General features: G+C 42.4%; 1 protein-coding gene across 2 annotated transcripts in view; it reads right to left on the bottom strand.

Annotated features, from left to right (window-relative positions):
- Window positions 1-2,460: 2,460 nt before the first annotated feature.
- VPS33B (VPS33B late endosome and lysosome associated) overlaps window positions 2,461-19,128 on the bottom strand; it is a 71,998-nt gene continuing 55,330 nt past the window's right edge. For both annotated transcript variants that reach the window (XM_077472353.1, XM_077472354.1), the window contains 8 exons: window positions 18,247-18,301; window positions 18,111-18,157; window positions 13,397-13,529; window positions 11,848-11,921; window positions 7,120-7,221; window positions 6,114-6,183; window positions 4,899-5,015; window positions 2,461-2,874 (listed from right to left, as the gene is read on the bottom strand). In XM_077472353.1, coding sequence (XP_077328479.1) covers window positions 2,798-2,874; window positions 4,899-5,015; window positions 6,114-6,183; window positions 7,120-7,221; window positions 11,848-11,921; window positions 13,397-13,529; window positions 18,111-18,157; window positions 18,247-18,301 — 675 coding nt within the window. In that variant the 3' untranslated portion in view covers window positions 2,461-2,797. The remainder of the gene's footprint in view (window positions 2,875-4,898; window positions 5,016-6,113; window positions 6,184-7,119; window positions 7,222-11,847; window positions 11,922-13,396; window positions 13,530-18,110; window positions 18,158-18,246; window positions 18,302-19,128) is intronic.

Genomic DNA, 19,128 nt, shown 5'->3' with positions numbered 1-19,128 from the left:
ATGGATAAAAGAAGAACAATCTAGTGCTCTCTGTAGTCCCATCAATTTATTAAAAGATTTAAATGTTCCTTACAAGCAGAGCACTTAAACCAAGTGCATGTATGCAAGCATGTGCAAACGATCAATCAAAAAGATGGCCGCGTGTGACATCATACGCAGCCATCTTTTTTGGTTGATCGTTTGTACACACTTGTATACATACACTTGGTTTAAGTACTCTGCTTGTAAGTAACATTTTAACCCTTTAATAAATAGCTGGGAATACAGAGAGCACTAGATTGTTCTTCTTTTATCTATAAATGTCCTGTGGAGTTATTAACATCTGTACAGTGATCGAATCATTGGATTGCTATCCCCATGGTGTGGGAAAATGCTTGTTGACCGTTCTGGTCACATTAAGGAGGTGAGAGGCTGATGGTGTCTGTGGTGGATGGCTGGACTCACTCTGATCACTTGCATATGTATTACTGGATACTTCACACAGTGGTTGGATATTTGTATACCCTCAATATATATTGCTTCCATGGACTGGTTATATTGTTTTTAGCATCTATTTGCTCTGCACTGATTTATGCCATATATTTTTTCAAGGGGTTTTTGTATTGTCCTTGTAGCGTTCAGCTAGCATTTAACATTTATCACTGCTTTAACCTTTTACTATCTGCGCTGAATATCGTTTTATTTATTTTGTTCTTTAAACTAAGGTTAACAACACTTGGCACAATAGATGGACCCACAACAGTCTGTACAAATCATGCAACAGCACATCATTAAAGAGGACCACCCTGCCCCTGTCACTACTCTATAAATCTGTATACCTGAATAGGGAGGAAATAAACAAATAATACTTCTCTATATCTTTGTGACTTTTTCTTCATATGTATCCATTAATGTTCAGCCTCTGTGCTGCTTTGGGTCCTTACTCCATTTTAAAAATGTCTGCGATACTGTACATGTGTGAGATGAAGCGCATGGCATCATGCTCTTCATCTCACTTATGAATCACTCAACACCGCCGGTATCTGTTGGGGAAAAATCTAAAGAAAAAGCTTTTTTTTCCTCCAACAAGCACAGTATGCCAATATTGCACGATCTTGCAGTTTAGGTATGGGATTTCAATGAAGGCAGTGGTGACGTTGCTTTTCCAGGGGATATCTGTGTGGCCAGGGCTATGTCATCTGTGCCTTCAGGGAAAAAGAGAAAGTGCAAGAGAAAAAAAAAAGAAAGTAAGTAAAGCAGAAAACATTAAAAAAGCGTTAGACGATTTTACATCAGCATGCAGAGCTGCATACTGATTTAAAATTTTGGTAAAGGGGGCAGGTCCATTTTAATATCATCAGATGTTTATAATAACATCACCATTATTGTCTCAAATGGCCATCTGAAGATTTCGACACTGTGCTGGTGACCAGCCAATCATTCACCTGCTTCTAGAAATGACTATGTAGTTTTGTAGGTTTAAAGTGGTAGTGATGGCATTTTTTTTTAAACCTGCAAGGCGATGTCATGTGAAACTTACCTTAGAGTGAAGCCCTCCAGCGGCACACTGTCAGTGCTGAAGGTGCTTCCATCCTTACCCAGTCTTCCTTCCGGGTTCGCCGACTCCGGCTGTGTGAGTGGCTGGGGCTGCGATGATATCACTCCCGCGCATGCGGGCCAGAGCCGCCGTTTACGGCACAGGACTCTGAAGGAACGTCATCGGTATGCCGTTCCTTCAGAGCGCATCCACCGGTGACATTACTGGCTGCATCTACAGTAAATATCTCCTAAGCAGTGCATGTTTAGGAGATATTTACAGTGCCTATAGCTAAGCCTCATCATAGGCTTACCTATAGGAAAAATTCATGCATGGAATTTTACTCCCACTTTATGGTGTGCAGTGTAAATTTGCCTATTGTCATCATAATGTAGAACACTGTGCTGCTGTTTGAGAGAAGCAGTTTGCAGCAAGAATTGTACGGTTTAACATAATGCTTTCCACAAAAACACTAGGGACAAAAAAAGATATAGTCATAATCATTCATTTATGGCAAGTAAATCACAGAACTATGGACCATATCAAGCAATGCTTATAGGGCAGTGTGCACTAGTGCTTAATGAATGTCCTCTGAACCCCCCTCCCTTGCACATCACTCACTACTGAGGAGATGTAACCACTTATTAATATCCACTTTATTGGCTTCACAATGATTTCATTGTGCTGAAAATACAGTTAGTTCCAGAAAGCAGTTCTCAATCTCAGTGTCAAGAGATTCAAATTGCCTGTGCAGCATAGACAGAGAAGACAGGAGGCATGTGCTTGTAGAAAAGCTCATTTGGCCCAATACATTTTAATAGGTCTGACTTGACCCATAGACATACACTGAGAGAGCGGAATGGAAGCAAAGTCATTGATCAGCACTACGGAGCAAGCAGCAAAACCTGTATGGTGCATACAGTATATTTAAAACGATACACAGCTAAAATACAAATGTTTATTTGTAATATTATTTACGGAAAGCAGATCACCGTCACATACAATATATCTGTAAATGTGTTTTAAAAAACTACAGTTTGCCTTTCACAGGCGTTTGATGGAAAAAGGATCCGTTGATGAAGAAATGATATGTTATTAATTGAGTTCCTTTAAGTATTTCCCATGTACAGTTTGTACAATTAGTTCTTTTTTGGACATAGGCTTTTTATCAGTTGCAGGAAATGTTTTCATACTAATGAGTTCACATGTTATGAGAATTTGGCAAGATCATGGTTGTCCAGTGTCACCGTCTGCAAGAACATGGTAATCCCCGATAGGTCATCATTTAGTGTCGGTCAATGATTCCATCATCCGTGCAGCATTTGTAATAGATGTGGTTAGAAAAACAAATCTGTAACCTATAAAGAAGAAAACATATACTCTAATTAAGTAATGTAAAGTGAATTGATCACACATTCCATTTAAATACATTATTAGAGGAAAACATTTATAGAAAATAAAGTGTTATGCCGTGTTAGCCATAGAGAGTAGTAGAAAGTATAAATGTAGGCGATAACTGTCATGTCGCTAACTGCATATATTTTGAGATGCAAGTTTTGTAAAACACTTTATTCTTTTCTTTAACCATGAAGAAAGGAAATGAATGGTCTATCCACACCACATGAATTGGGCTGTGCTGAGCAGTATTGCCTAGGGGTGCACCGAATGGGTTTTTTGGTGCCGAAACTGAAAATGAAAAATACACGAAAACCGAAATGGTCAGAGACTGGGGACATGTTACAGGAGATGGTCAGAGACTGCAGACATGCTAAAGGAGATGGTCAGAGACTGGGGACATGGTACAGGAGATGGTCGGAGAGTGGGGACATGGCACAGGAGATGGTGAGAGACCGCAGACATGGTACAGGAGATGGTCGGAGACTGCAGACATGGTACAGGAGATAGTCAGAGACTGGGGGCATGGTACAGGAGATCAATGCAGCCTCACCAGTGCCCGTCAGATCTCCGGCGCCGCCCCATTTTCAGCTCCGTTATCGGCCATTTTTCTCTTTTGGCAAATTGCCGAAAAGCCCATTTTCGGCCGATATGTTTTCGGCGGCCGAAATTTCAGTGCATCCCTAGTATTGCCCATCGCATAGACAAAGCAATCTGCCTTATGTCCTTTTGCACTGATTGTGAACCTTTTTGAGCCCAAGTGCCCAAACAGCGACACAAAACCAACTTATTTATTTCAAAGTGCCAACACAAAATTAAACCTATCAGCGGCTCTGTACATCCCTCTGAATGAGCCCTAAGGGACCAAAAACTTATGATTCTGCCAGATTCCCTCAGAATACAGGGTTCAGGAATGCGTTTTGCTGAGAATTCAGGGAGCAAGAATGCGTTTTGTTCAGAATACAGGTTTCACAATACAAAACCGTTAGAATTGTGTCCATGGGAATGTTTGAACATTCTCCCAGAAGTGCATTTGTGAGGTCTCTGATCTAATTCATGGTCTGGCTTGCAGTTTCCGCTCTAAATCGTCTCAAAGGTGTTGTTTCAGGACTCTTTATGGACCTTGCTTTGTGCACTGGTCCAAATCATATGGTGGAGGAGGGATTATGTTGTGGGGTGTTTTTTTGGGGGTTGGGCTTGGCCCCTTCATTCCAGTGAAGGGAACTCTTAAGACATCAGCATACCAAGACATTTTGGACAATTTCATGCCTGCAACTTTGTGGGAACAGTTTGGGGATGGCTCCTTCCTGTTCCAACTTGACTAGTGTCCTCCAGACCCCCAAAAGAGACATCTACACTGATAAACAGGGCAAGGATTATAAGTGTCCTAATTATCAGTGCAGTCCCACCAGTGCTTCCAATGTGTGCCCACCGGTGCTGCAAATCTATGCCCACCAGTGCTGCCATTCAGTGCCCATCATTGCCTCCTCATCTGTGTCACCTATCAATGCTGCCTACCAGTGCCCATCAGTTCCGAATATCAGTGCCCATCAGTGCTGCCTATTAGTGCCACTTCATTAGTGCCCATCAGTGCAGCCTCATCAGCGCACATCAGTGAAAGAGAAAAATAACCTGTTTGCAACATTTTAGAACAAACTATTTTTTAAAATTTTCAGTCTTTTTTTCACTTATTTAGCAAAAAATAAAAAACCCAGTGGTGATTAAATACAACCAAAAGAAAGCTCTACTTGTGTGAAAAAAAATTAAAAATGTTGTTTGCATACAGTGTTGTATGACAGCGCACTTGTCATTCAAGGAAGGAAGTGAAAGTGCCCAATAGGCAAGTGGTTAAATGTTCCTATAACCATTTCCCATTTTTGTGTTTAGAAAAAGTGATACAATAGGAAAAAAAACATGTACTTAGCATGATATAAATTCCAAAATGATCTAAACAGTGATCAGGGTACGAATAAATAATATAAAGTACCTGTCTCTTTTCCCAGAAACCTCAACGCTGAGATCTCTGAAAATGTGCATCCTCCAAGGAAAACTGCCAGGATGATCCTCTGTGATTCCGGATATAAATTCCTATCTGAGACTTGCTCTGTAGGAGAAAGAATAAAGGCCCATACATATGATCAGACTTTTTGACAACAAACATGCAAATTAGCAGTTTTGAAGCAACATCCGACCGTGTGTACGCTCCATTGGACAAACTTTTTCGGTTTTCATCTGACTTTTGTTGGCTGTGCGAACAGACAAACTTTCTGGCAACAAAAGTCAGATGGAGCAAAGTCTGATCGTGTGTACAGAAAACCATAGGACTTTTGTACAAAGTACGAACACGCATGCTCAGAACCAATGCAAAGGTCAGACAACAATACAGAAGTTTACCAAAGGTGGCGGTAAAGAGCAGAAAAACCACGTGATTTGGTGAAAGTTGGCTGAAAAAGTCCTGCCGTGTGTATGCAATACAAGTTCTCAGCCGACGCCCTTTGTACAAAAATCCACAGGAAAGTTTGTACAAAGTCCGATCGTGTGTATGAGGCTTTACAGTCAAATTATGCATACAACTAAACTACAGTAGAAGCTGCCTATGTATGTAAGAATAAATGATTTATTAAAAACTTCCATACCTATCCAGGTGGAAGAGACCCCTAAACAAGCCATAACTAGAGCTCTTTTTCAGGCCAGAATATTAATTCTGAGACATTGGAAATCTACAGATCCCCCTATGGTGAGGGAGTGAATACGGTAGATGGGTGACACTATAAAGGATGGAAAAATGTATTTACCAACTCAGGGGCAGCGTTAGGAAGCTTGACAAACTTTGGGCTCCATGGCTGGATGTACCTGGCCTGGCCCCAGTGGAGTTAGTCATGGATCGCTTATTGTTATAATAGGGACATGGTAATCCCATTATTTGTATTGTGGACTGTGATTGTAGCACTATATAATGTACTTGGGGACATATGTTTTACTATTAGAGGAGGATCCCGAGTAGTAGGCTGTCAATGTGGACATGGGAGTAGGTACTAAATGTATTTATAACGACGGATGTTTATGCAAACTGTTCATAGGAATGTGTATGTATTAGAGAGATGTATTGCTCTGTAAACTGTAATGCTCTTTATTACTTGTTAAATAAAGTTATTTTCTTGAGAAAAAAAACAAAAAAAAACAAAAAAAAAAACTTCCATACCTGCAAACTCATTGCCATTAAGCAGACGTGTGACTTCTTCAAGACCCGTCCAACCTTTACGAGACAAAACCTGAAAAATAATTAAAAACAGAGGGGGTTATTTACTAAAGGCAAATCCACTTTGCACTACAAGTGCAAAGTGCACTTGAAATTGCACTGAGGCTGGGTTCACACTGCTGCGATGTCCGAGATCGGATGTGATTCGCACCGCACTGCAGTGCAAATCACATGCGATCTCTGTGCGATGCAATTTCAGCCATACAGATAGTATGGCTGAACTCGCATTGCATCCGGCCCAAACTCATACAGGACCCTATTTTTGGTCTGCAGCAGAATCGGATCGCATGGGTGTTCACACCATGCTATCGGATTCCTGTCCGAGTTTGCAGATCGCACTGCGATATGCGAACTGATTTGGAGGTGTCATTAACTTTTAACCGAAACTCCCAGCAGTTCGCTTAGGGCAGTGTGAACTGCCCCCGGGAGACATGCGATGCGGGAACCCGCAGTGGATTTGCAGCATTCCCGCATCGCAGCAGTGTGAACCCAGCCTAAAAGTGCACTTGGAAGTGCAGTCGCTGTAAATCTGAAGGGTAGATCTGAGATGAGGGGAAGCTCTGCTGGTTTTATTATCCAATCATGTGCAAGCTAAAATGCTGTTTTTTATTTTCCTTGCATATCCCCCTTGGATCTACAGCGACTGCACTTGTAGTGCAAAGTGGATTTTCCTTTGGTAAATAACCCCCAATGTGTTCAACTGAAGCCGGAAGTGTGAGTACGGTGTGGATTTACTATAACTGGAGAGTGAAAAATCTGGTGCAGCTCTGCATAGAAAACAAATGAGCTCCCAGGTTTTATTGTCAAAGCTTAATTGAAGCTGATTGGATCCCATGCAGAGCGTTTGCTCTCCAGGTTTAGTAAATCAACCTCTATGTCAGTTAAGATACTTTGCACTGAAGTCATGTATGTTATCATTTGTTTATGAATGAATGGAATGTTCACTTACCTGCTCTATTAATTTACAACTTAATGGAATGTAAGCTCCACTATAGACATATGCCATGTCCTTTGGGGTTTTCAGATCATATTCTCCATCCACACGTGGAATCTACCGAGACATTTGTTCAATGCAGTTTAATAATACATTTTTTTTTTTTTTTAAAGTACATCACAGATTTATAGTACATGCAGGAAAAGCTATATACACACATTTTGTCATGTTATTATTACATTTGTTTGTCATTCCTGTCATTACAGTGTTGTCATGTTTCCCATGTAGAGCAAAGTAATAGTGTCATTGCAAAGACCCCTCTGATCCCCTTAGCCCTTGTACAAACGGTCGGACATTCCGACAACAAAATCCGTCAGATTTTTTCCGACGGATTTTGTACGAAACTGGTGTTGCATACACACGGTCGGACAAAGTTGTCGGAAAATCTGATCGTTCAGAACGTGATGACGTTAGTTCGTTACGACAGGACTACGTTGCGGCTAGTGGCCAATAGCTTTGGTCTCGTAATTTGATATGAGCATGCGTGGCACTTTGTCCGATCGGAATTCTGTACAAAGATCATGTTGTCGGAAAATTTTAAATCCAGCTCTAAAATTTTGTTGGTCGGACATTCCAACAGAAAAAGTCAGATGGAGCCCACACACGGTCAGATTATCTGACAACGCGGTCCGATCGGACATTTTCCGTCGGAATGTCCGACCGTGTGAACAAGGGCTTAGAAGTGATCCCATAATCGTTCCTTCTTTCTTCTAAGCTGTACACAACACCTGGCACTTCCAGGTAGGGAGGAGAAAGTGGTCTCCTCCCCTATCACAGTATTTGGGTCTAGCAGCCAATTGCAAGGCCAAAGCACATGACCGGAGAAGTGACATCACTGATCCCTGGGTCGCAGGTACTTGTCATGTCAGTGCCAGCTTGGGGAAGAGGTAGGAGCAGTATGGGAGTGCTGGTAAGGGGAGTATGAGGTCTTGGGGACCTTTGTGAAAGCAGTCACTTTGCCTTGCATGGAATGCAAACAATTTCATCCTGAGTTATCAAACATCTTATGTGAGCATGCTCCCTTGTATGGAAAGAAACCTTTTACAGTGTCACGCAATTAGGGTTGACACTTTTTCTTCAAGCCAAATCTGAACACTTTAGCGGCACACAGTACATTTTTTTGTTATTGTATACACTATAGGAATGTAACAGACCCGCAACACCTTTGGGCACTCCAAAGAGAATAGTAATGCGGTGCGCACCTTCCTGCCAAGCTCTGTTCCGAGCCACATTCCTGTCTGAATAATGTGTGCAGGTTTCAGGTGGACTGAAACCCAGACAAATGATTTAAAACCTGTACTGTCCGGGTGAATCCCAGACAGGTGGCAACCCTCCACGCAGTACAAATATAAAATGCAATTTCTTAAAGAGGAACTGCAGTCTGCTCACATAATTTGTATTAAAAACATCTTTGCCTTTCTGAAGCTTCCCTCCAACCACTTTGCATATTATCTTATATATACTGTGATTCTGTACTTGCCAAATATGCAGAAATCTCCCTCCACTGAGTCTGGCTGTATCCATTTTAACTGTGGGCATCTGAAGCTGCTGCCTGTTCACTTTCTGGGTTTACACAGACACACAGGAGGTACACCTCCAGCTCTGCAGCTCCCATTGGCCCTCTTATGACTCACCCCCTCCCTTTCTGGCAAACTTTCAAGAGAGAGTGAGAGAGAGAGCTGTGCATGATGTCATAAGCCTAGGCTAATGACCAGACATGAAACAGGAAGTGGGCTGTATAAGGTATTTACTGGCAGAAATAAGATGTTTTACTATCCAAAGTTAAAACAACAAAGGCAGAAGATTTAATAAATGGAAGAAAGATTTAAAAATGACTGAAGGTCCGCTTTAATAACAATGCAACATATATCACTCAAGTATACATTAAATGATTTTAAAAAAAAAATGATGTCCCAAATGTCCATGTGTTCCTAAATTCATGCAGTAATAAAGATACCAGACAGATTTTGATACTCATCAACTATATACCTTCTTTTAAGTGTATCTGAGGATTTATTATTTACCCTGCTTGTATTAATAGCTTCACACATTATATAGAGTGATATACAGTGGTAGCACTATACTCTTACCCTTAGTGACTGCGCTCAAGTTTTGTCTTCTTATGCTCCCTTGTATGCACACATCAGTCACATGACCATTGCATTCTGTGTATGCTGTATGTTGTACATTCTGTACTGTATATGCTGTGTGCATTGTGTTTATTTAGTGCTGTGTGTTTTGTATTGAGTCTTGTGCATGCCTTATTTTTCTGCTAGGCCAGGGGTCTCTAAACCATGGCCCACTGGCCACATGCAGACCAACTTTTATTAGCCCCCAGCTAGGGTTAGGGTGCATCCTTATTGCACACAGCTTGAGGACTAAGGTCAACAGAGGCTGCCTATGGTCCTCGCTTCAACCCTCCTCGCACCTTTCATGTAATGGGAGACTTGGATTAGGACCCTGATGCAAGTGGGGACTCTGATGAGGGCTGAGATGCAAGGAAGACTTTGATGGAAACCCTGATGCACAATGGGGTTTGATGCAGACTCTGATGTAGGTGGGGGGCTCTGATGCAGACTCTAATCTAAAGGGGGGGGGGTTCTGGAAGGGACCCTAATGTAAAGGCTCCAGAGAGAAAGATATAATTTTGCCCCTGTACAAATCATTAGCAAGACCTCATCTGGAATATGCAGTTCAGTTTTGGGCATCATTTCACAAAAAGGATATCAGGGAACTGGAGAAAGTACAGAGAAGGGCAGACAAATTGATAAGAGGCATGGAGGAGCTCAGAGATGAGGAAAGATCAGAGGAACTGAATTTATTCTCTCTTGAGAAGAGGAGATTAAGGGGGGATATAATCACCATGTATAAATACATACATGGTCCATATAGGGAACTTGGTGTTTAGTTATTCACTTTAAGGTCATCACAGAGGACAAGGGTGCACTCTTTACGTCTGGAGGAAAAGAGATTTAATCTCCAAATACGGAAAGGTTTCTTCACAGTAAAAGCTGTGAAAATGTGGAATAGAATCCATCAAGAGCTGGTTCTGTCCAGCTCAGTAGATAGCTTTAAAAAAAAAAGGACTGGATTCTTTCCTAAATGTACAGAATATAACTGGCTACTGACATTTATAGGTAAAGTTGATCCAGGGAATATCAGATTGTCTCTTGAGGAATCAGAAAGGATTTTCCCCACTGGAGCAAATTGGATCATGGTTTGCTGTTTTTTTTTTTTTGGCTTCCTCTGGATCAACTGTGGGTATAAGATTGTATTTTTTTTCTTTTTCCCTTTTATAGGTTGAACTAGATGGACTTGTGTCTTTTTTTTTCGCCCTGACTAACTATGTAAAGGGGGACTCTGATGGGGATTTTATTTTTTCGACCTGCAAATATTTGTAAAAAGGTCCAAAAATAAAAAATAAAGCCAAAACATTGAAATTGGGCTTTGTATTAACCCCAAACCAAAGTTCTTCCCAAAGATCTGCTTTGCCCCCCCCCCCCCCCCCCGTAAATGATTAATAAAATAGGTTTATAAATTCTATAAATAAAAACAGACAATTATTAAAACATTAACACACAGATGAATAGTATTAACACCAAGTTTATCACATTTACATGTGTAAAACAGCCTTTAACGGGCATACCAGAAAAACATCTGCCGATCAGCATCCAATTAGTGTGTTCTAGTGGTGGGGGAGTGGTCCCTCTGTTAGAACACAATAGCTCAGCGGGGAGATCGCTGTACCAACATTGCATAGTTAGCGCAGAGACCTCCTCGCAAGTTCCTTAGTAAAAAAAACAAAAAACTCATGGGGTAGTTTTATTAAAACTGGAGCACTCAGAATCTGGTGCAGCTGTGCATGGTAGCCAATCGGCTTCTAACTTCAGCTTGTTCAATAAAGCTTTGGTATTATGATCAGCCAGCTTACCCGGTTTACCCGAAAATAAGACCTAGCGCGATTGTCGGTGATGGCTGCAATATAAGCCCTACACCCTAAATAAGCCCTACCCTGTTTTCCCAAAAATAAGCCCTACCCTGGAAATAAGACCTACAAGGACTTAAACTAGGGATTTTTGGGGGGTAGGACTTATATTGCAGCCATCACTGACAATCACACTAGGTCTTATTTTCGGGGAAACAGGGTAGGTGCTCTTGATCAAGGTCATCTCTTGATCTGAGAACTGTAGCGGGGACTTTTAAATGGCAACTCTAATCACAGGTAGTGTTACTCACTGTGTCTCCGGCTTCACTGTGTCTCCAGCTCTGTTGTGTCTCGCAGCGGTGACACCTATGCCAAAATAAGAAGATGGGGGTCTCCTCCAGCCCCTCCCACTTCACAATCCTCACCAGTCAGCTCACCTCTAGTCCCTGCCCCCCACCCATGCCGGGAACTTAATGGGAGGCTGCAAAGCTGCTGAGTGGGCGGCTGTGGGCTCCAGGAACAGCTCAGCTGGATTTCCACAGGCTCCAGGGACAGCCCTGCTGTGTGGCCACGAAAAGGCTGGGAGAGCGGTGTGGGCTTCAGGAACAGTCCAGGATTCAGTGACCCCTGACAAATCGTCATTTGTGACCAGAGGGTATCCCGACCCCCAGGTTGAGAAGCACTGCTCTAGAACAACATCAATTTAGTAGCACAGTGGTGGTGCCTGAAGTTGTTGAATCAAATCCTAAACCACTTACTAGTCCAAGTCTTTTGCTGATACCACGAAAATGGCTCTTCTTGGCTAAAGATGAGAACGCATCAGTAATTTTTCCTAAAGGTAACATAAAGTGGGAGATGAAATACAGGAAATTTAAGAGAGATAATATAGCAAACTGTTCAACCACAATCTAATTTTGTGAACTTTGAAGTTGCTTGAAAAATGACTAGTGATGTAATACATTTTTTTATGAATTGTACTTATTGTACTTTTTTTTTTTTTTATTATTATTTATTTATATTTATATACACACACACGCACATTATTTTACCAAAAGTATCCAAATATATAAGATGACCAGTGTACATTATTTATTTTAAATGTAAGCTCTTTTGTTTTCATTCATTGAGCAAGAACAAGCATTCATTTTCCACATAAACAACTAATATCTTAAAATGTAAAAAAAAAAAAATATATATATTTTGGCTTGCATTCTTTAATCAGATAAGGCCGTGTTCTATTTCGGCACCCCTGGCTCATTTTTAAGACCCTGTTTTTGTGGTCCGTAAGTACATACATCACTGATTCATTTGATCACAGTCAATCACTAATCACCTTTTTCCTCTGTATTCTTCACATATTCCCTTCCACATCCATATTTCAACATTCCACATTCCACATTATCCCACCCTTACCTGCCATGGGTTTTCCTTCCTTTTTCCTACCCTTCTTCTATCCCCCCCTCTCTCTTTCCCCATCTTTTATTGATTCCCTTTCCCTTACCCCTCCTATACCCCTCCCCCCACCCTTCTTCCCCCCCCCCCTTTCCCCATCTTCTATTGATTGCATTCTCCCTCCCTTCTTTCCCCTCCCCTCCCTTTCCCCCCTCCCCCTTCTTCCCCCTTCCTCTTTCCTTCCCCATCTTCTATTGATTCCCTACTCCATTACCCCCTTCTATCCCCCTCCCCCCTTCCCTTCTCTCTTCCTCTTCCAATTCATCCCTAGTTATTCTTATTTTTTTGGATAGACTGGCCCCACCTTTGGTCATGGGCCTTCTCTGGCCAGTCTCTTGAGTGCAGCCCAGCGCTCATCCTTCCATTCTATTAGTGGCTCAACATCAGCATGCAGGTAATAAGCCCTGGTTGGTGGGTGACTAATGGACATGGAAGGTTGCAATACATATCTTTATGTATATTGTCATTGCATTACTTTGTAAGTTTGTAACTGTTTTATGCAGTCATCTATTCTGTCTTTCAACAAATATCCCCCAATGAAGCCCCAGCGGGCGAAACATGTCAGGACACAATTGCTGAAAGACTTTGATCCATCTACTCACATGATGTGTATCTGTAACGTTTTTTTAAATCACTGCAATGTAAATAGATCACCAAGAGGGGAATGTTTTTATTTCCCCTCAACACAAGTGGAGTGCCTCTTTAAATCAAGATTTTCATACAACTGTATGTATCAGAACATACTATTGCATACTCCTAATTACTCTATATGTATGCACTTTTTCTGGGATTTTGATTTGCGCGAATTACATAGGCCTTTGTTACAACAGGTTTACTTTAGAGAAAGTCTCTGACCTGCTGCTTTGTCTGTGACCAGTTTGCTGACCCTGCTCTCCACAGCAGTCAGCGTCTCTCCAGGGACTTGTTCAGTGAGGAGGCCGGTTCGTTTTAGGTTGGAGAATGTCAGCAGGTGCTCTGAGCCATAACTCTACAAAAGATACAGGATGCAAAGCCGTTATAAATATGTTTGGAAACTGAGCTGTGACCCCGAATGGTGTTTTACTGTAAATTTCTGGGGTACTCAGATGAGCAGACATGGTATTTGTACAACCTGAGAGTTAGGAGCTCCATACACACTATTAGATTTTCTGCAGATTTTTGTCTTCAGATTTACCAAAACCATGTAGTTCAAGGGCCTGACTGATTGCATACAAATTGAAACTATTAAGGCTTGACCTCATATTATATAGTTTTGGTAAATCTGAAGATCGAAATCTGCAGAAAATCTAATAGTGTTTATGGAGCTTAAAGTGACACTAAAGGTTCTTTTTTTTTTTTTTTTAAATAACAAAACATGTTATACTTACCTCCACTGTGCAGCTTGTTTTGCACAGAGTGGCCCCGGACCTCATCTTCTGGGGTCCCTCAGCAGCTCTCTTGGCTTTGCCCCACGTCAGATAACCTCCCCCTCTGGGACTAGCGCTCTCTCCCGGAGGGGGGGGGGGGGGTTACCATGCGGGCGTGCTTCCGAGTCCAGCATTCGGTGTCCATAGACACTAAATGCAGGATTCAGATCCCGCCGCCCCCCCCGCGTGCGCGCGTCGGCCACAACACTGGATTTGATTGACAGCAGTGGGAGCCAATGGCTGCGCTACTATCAATCTATCCAATCAACAGCCAAGGAACCCCTAGCAGAGAGATGGCGCGTCCCCGTGGGACAAGTTCGAGGGTCCAGGTAAGTAAAACGGGGGGGCTGGGGGGCGGTCACTGACAGGTGTTTTTTCACCTTAATGCATAGGATGCATAAGGTGAAAAAGCACGAACCTTTACAACCCCTTTAAGGCTGAAAATACGTGGTTGAATTTCAAAATAATTTTCTTTTGAAAATAAGAAATTTCATGCCTTTTGTGATCCGATGATGCCACCGTTGATTTCGAAATTAGGCCAATCAAGCCTTCAATTTCACCTCCTGCTGCTACAGAAAATAATTTTCGTGGCTGGGAATCTTCTTTTCTTTCTGGGAATTTTCTTTTATTGCACATGCGCATTTCTTTTTTTTTTTTTTCATTTCACGCAAGATTCTCCCATCATTGATTAGAAAATCGTTAGTTTTTCAAAAAATTTCCAACATGCCCGATTACTCAAATGCGATGGCCACACAAAAATTTCTGAAGCTGCAGCCCACTAATGGTGCGAAATTCAAACTAAAATTCTTAGATAAGATTTTCGAAAGAAAATTCTTTCGAAATTCGACCCATGCCTTAAGAGGAAAACAAATCAGAAGCATTAACAGAATTCTGAAGAAACGGTTTGCAGTGCTGGGAAGGCTCTACTGCAAAGATCTTGGTGGACAGAGCACAGGTAAGTATGGGACTTCAAGTGACACTAAACTCTGCTTTAGAAAAAGGAAATTCTATTCAAGCATGCGTTCTAATACCTTCAGGTGCGTTCAATTGCTCTAAGTCTGCCCCAGATTCTGCCTGCGTTCATTCTCCATGATCCCACTGTATGTAGGAACATAGCCACCCTTCCATGATCACTCCTGTGCTCATGTACTCATGCTCACTCCTGTGCAGACTACAATCCTACAGTCCTTTGTCCATGGACAAAGGACTGTAGGATTGTAGTCTGCACAGAGCAGTGCACATGACCCCAACTAATGTGCACTACTTGCTCCAAACAGAAGTGAGAAGGAAAGGGAGGTGTGGGAGCTCAAAGAGGGCAGAAAAACACAGTAAGATTTAATGAAAAATATATTTAAAAAAAAGGATCATTAAGAGAATAAGGATATCGTTTAGACCCCTTTCACACTGGGGCGTTTTTCAGGCGTTTTTCAGGCGCTTTAGCGGTAAAAAAAGCGCCTGTAAAGCGCTTGAAAGAAGCCTCATCTGCAGTCCCAATGTGAAAGCCCAAGTGCTTTAAGAACCCTTTCACAATGTCAGCGCCCGAAAAACGCTCGTAAAGCGCCGCTTAAAATGGAAGTAAACCCTTCCAAACAACTTTGACCTACAGGTAAGCCTAGATTAAGGCTTACCTGTAGGTCCAAGTAATATCTCCTAAACCTATATGGTTTAGGAGATATTTGCCCGAAAATGGGCACCGCTGTCTACGGCGCATGCGCCGTAGACAGCGGCGCGCAGGCGCACTAAATGCGGCAAGTCCAAGAATGGATTTGCCTAATTTGTCGACTCCCGTGCGCATGCGCGGGAGTGACGTCATCGCGGCTCCGCCGAATGGCAGCGTCGGAGCTCCGAGACGCGACTCCCGTGCGCATGCGCGGGAGTGACGTCATCGCGGCTTCTCCGCTGTCATTCGTCGGAGCTGCGAGAGACGCCACAACCAAGATGGATGCGGCGGACTACAGGTGACAGCGGCGACTTCGCTGGCTCCTGTGTCAGGTAAGTGACACATAATGAGCTACTATGCGATGCATAGTAGTCCATTATGCTTTACCTTTGCAGGGAAAAAAAGAGGAAGTAAACCCATCAGGGTTTACTTCCTCTTTAAACTAGCAGCGCTTTACCAGCGTTTTTCGAGCGTTATTGGGGCACTTTTAACCCCTGCTAGTGGCCAAATAAAGGGTTAAAAGCGCCCACAAAACGCTGCTGCCAATAGCGTTTTTCAGGCGTTTTACAGGCGCTTCACATTGATTTCAATGGGAAGGGGCGCTTTATTCACCGCTCCAAAAGCGCTGCAAAGAAGCTGCTTGCAGGACTTTTTTTGACGCCCTGCCAGCGCAGCGCCTTGGTGTGAAAGCATTCGGGCGTTTACATTGGGATTGCAGTTGCAGCTTCTTTCAGGCGTATTTTTTAACGCTGAAGCGCCTGAAAAACGCCCCAGTGTGAAAGGGATCTCGGTGTGAAAGCACTCAGGCTTTTACATTGGGATTGCAGTTGCGGCTTCTTTCAGGCGTATTTTTTAACGCTAAAGCGCATGAAAAACGCCTGAAAAACGCCCCAGTGTGAAAGGGGTCTTAGTGTCACTTTAACCCCTTCCATCTTGTCCCTGCATTCCTTTAAATGTACTGAACAGCAGGGGGAGGGAAAGATCACATGACCACTTTGATTGGCTGTCAGAGAGGTCACATGATCAGGATACGGTCCAGCTACTGATTATTAGTGGCGACTAAGAGCTGCCTTTCAAAGCTCAGACAGTGTGCTCCTACCACAGAAACATTGGCTGCCCTGTGACGCATATGTGTGGCATGAGGGTGTTAAAACACCCCCGCCCTCCCCTTTGCTTCCACACATGTGTTAAGCATTTGTGAAGAGGTTAACAGTGGTTCTGTGGGAGGGTGTTGGGATCTAATAAGGATAACTTTAATAAATATACATTTGTCCTTTAACTAGTTAAGATATTTTGCTGCAAGGTGTACCTACCTAAACAATAATTGTAAAGTCTAGATGTTACTGCTTTATATTATACTTTTATCATATTACTGCTATAATCTAATTCAGGGTTCTCCAATCTGTGACCCGAGGGCCAGAGGCAGCCCTTTGCTAGCCTTTATCCAGCCCTTGGGGCACTATTCTTCCAAATAATATGAGTCCCTATCCCTCCCTCACCAACAATGGGGCACTATTTCTTCCACTGATACCAATGATGGAGTACTATTCCTCCTCCCACTGATACCAATAATGGGGCACTATTTCTTCCACTGATACCAATGATGGGGTACCATTCCTCCTCCCACTGATACCAATGATGGGGTACCATTCCTCCTCCCACTGATAGCAATGATCGAGTACTATTCCTCCTCCCACTGATACCAATGATGGGGCACTATTTCTTCCACTGATACCAATGATGGGGTACCATTCCTCCTCCCACTGATACCAATGATGGGGTACCATTCCTCCTTCCACTGATAGCAATGGAGTACTATTCCTCCTCCCACTGATACCAATGATGGGGCACTATTTCTTCCACTGATACCAATGATGGGGTACCATTCCTCCTCCCACTGATACCAATGATGGGGGTACTATTCCTCCTCCCACTGATACCAATGATGGGGCACTACTTCTTCCACTGATACCAATGATGGGGTACTATTCCTCGCAATGATGGGGTACTATTCCTCCCCCTGATGCCAATGATGGGGTACTATTCCTCCCACTGATGCCAATGATAAAGGGTACTATTTCATCCACTGATACCAATGATGGGGTACTATTCCTCCTTCCACTGACCACCAACCCTCAGTCCATGTTTTAAAGTCACTGAGGCAGAGCCGGGGACATTTTCTACCCCCAATTACCACAATCCGGCTCCCCTGAGGGCAGAAAACTGGCCCTTTGTTTAAAAGGTTTGGAGACCCCTGATCTAGATTATCTGCAGATTTAAATTAAATTTCAGTCCTGCTCTGTGCATGGTGATGTCCATGTGATTATCAGCTGTACACAGCAATTAATAAAATATGCGGGAGTGCTTGTACGGACACTGGAATGTAAATGGACAGAGTTCTACATCTCCGCAAATACATTTTATTAAAAAGCAGATTTCTATGGACCCCACAGAAGAAAACATTTCTAGGTTTACTGATGAAAGATTTATTAGCATCACATACCTGTAAGTATTGAGTCTTCAGTGATTTGTAATCTTTAGATATTAAACCTGCAAACATGATATAGTTAGTAATGGCATGAGACACAAATTCACAATGTTCTACAGATAAAGTTACAGTAATATAAGATCACACCTACCATTCTCTGTGATGGACAGCAGACATAGCAGGCGTAGACTATCTATGGGGGAAATCTACAAAAAAGGATGTAAACCATTAAAGAAATAAAAAATTTTGTGTCTCTTTACATCGGTACATAGTTGGTAGGGTTGAATGGGCACCAGTTCCTCCAGTTCAACCCGAGAGAGTGTGTGTGTGTGTGTGTGTGTGTGTGTGTGTTTATATCAATACCATTTCCAATATCCCTGTACAATGTGTTCTAGAAGAAACATATCTAAAAGGTTTTTTTTATTTATCTACACTGCTCGCTGACACCACCAACTGTGGAAGGGAGTTCCACATTCTTATTACTCTAATGACCCATACACACGATCGGACATTCCGACAACAAAATCCATCAGATTTTTTCCAACGGATGTTGGCTCAAATGTGTCTAGCATACACAGGGTCACACAAAGTTGTCGGAAATGCCGATCGTCAAAAACGCGGTGACTTACAACACGTACAATGGGACTATAAATAGGAAGTTCAATAGCCAGTAGCCAATAGCTTCTGTCTCGTAATTTATTCTGAGCATGCATGGCACTTTGTGCGTCGGAACTGTCTACACACGATCGGAATTTACGCAATTGGATTTTGTTGTCGGAAAATGTTAACAATAAAGAACCCATTACACAGTTTAAGAGTGAACTGCCTCTCGTCCTAATTCATTGTGTGGCCATGTGTCTTTTTTTAGAGACCTTAGATTTAATAGTTTCCTCCAAATACTGGAGTCACCATTTAAAGATTTGTATGTTGTGATGATATCCTCTCTCAAGTGTTTCTTCTCCAGAAAGAATACGTTTCATGTTTGTAGTCGTTTCTCATAACTGAAGCCCTCCAACCCCCTTATTAGTTTTGT

This window comes from Lithobates pipiens, unplaced genomic scaffold (assembly GCF_037356315.1).
Source record: "Lithobates pipiens isolate NorthernLeopardFrog02 unplaced genomic scaffold, aLitPip1_a1.2 Scaffold_8, whole genome shotgun sequence".
Taxonomy (NCBI): Eukaryota; Metazoa; Chordata; class Amphibia; order Anura; family Ranidae; genus Lithobates; species Lithobates pipiens.
Note: the sequence above shows the minus strand (reverse complement) of the source record. Positions and strands in the feature narration are given on the sequence as shown.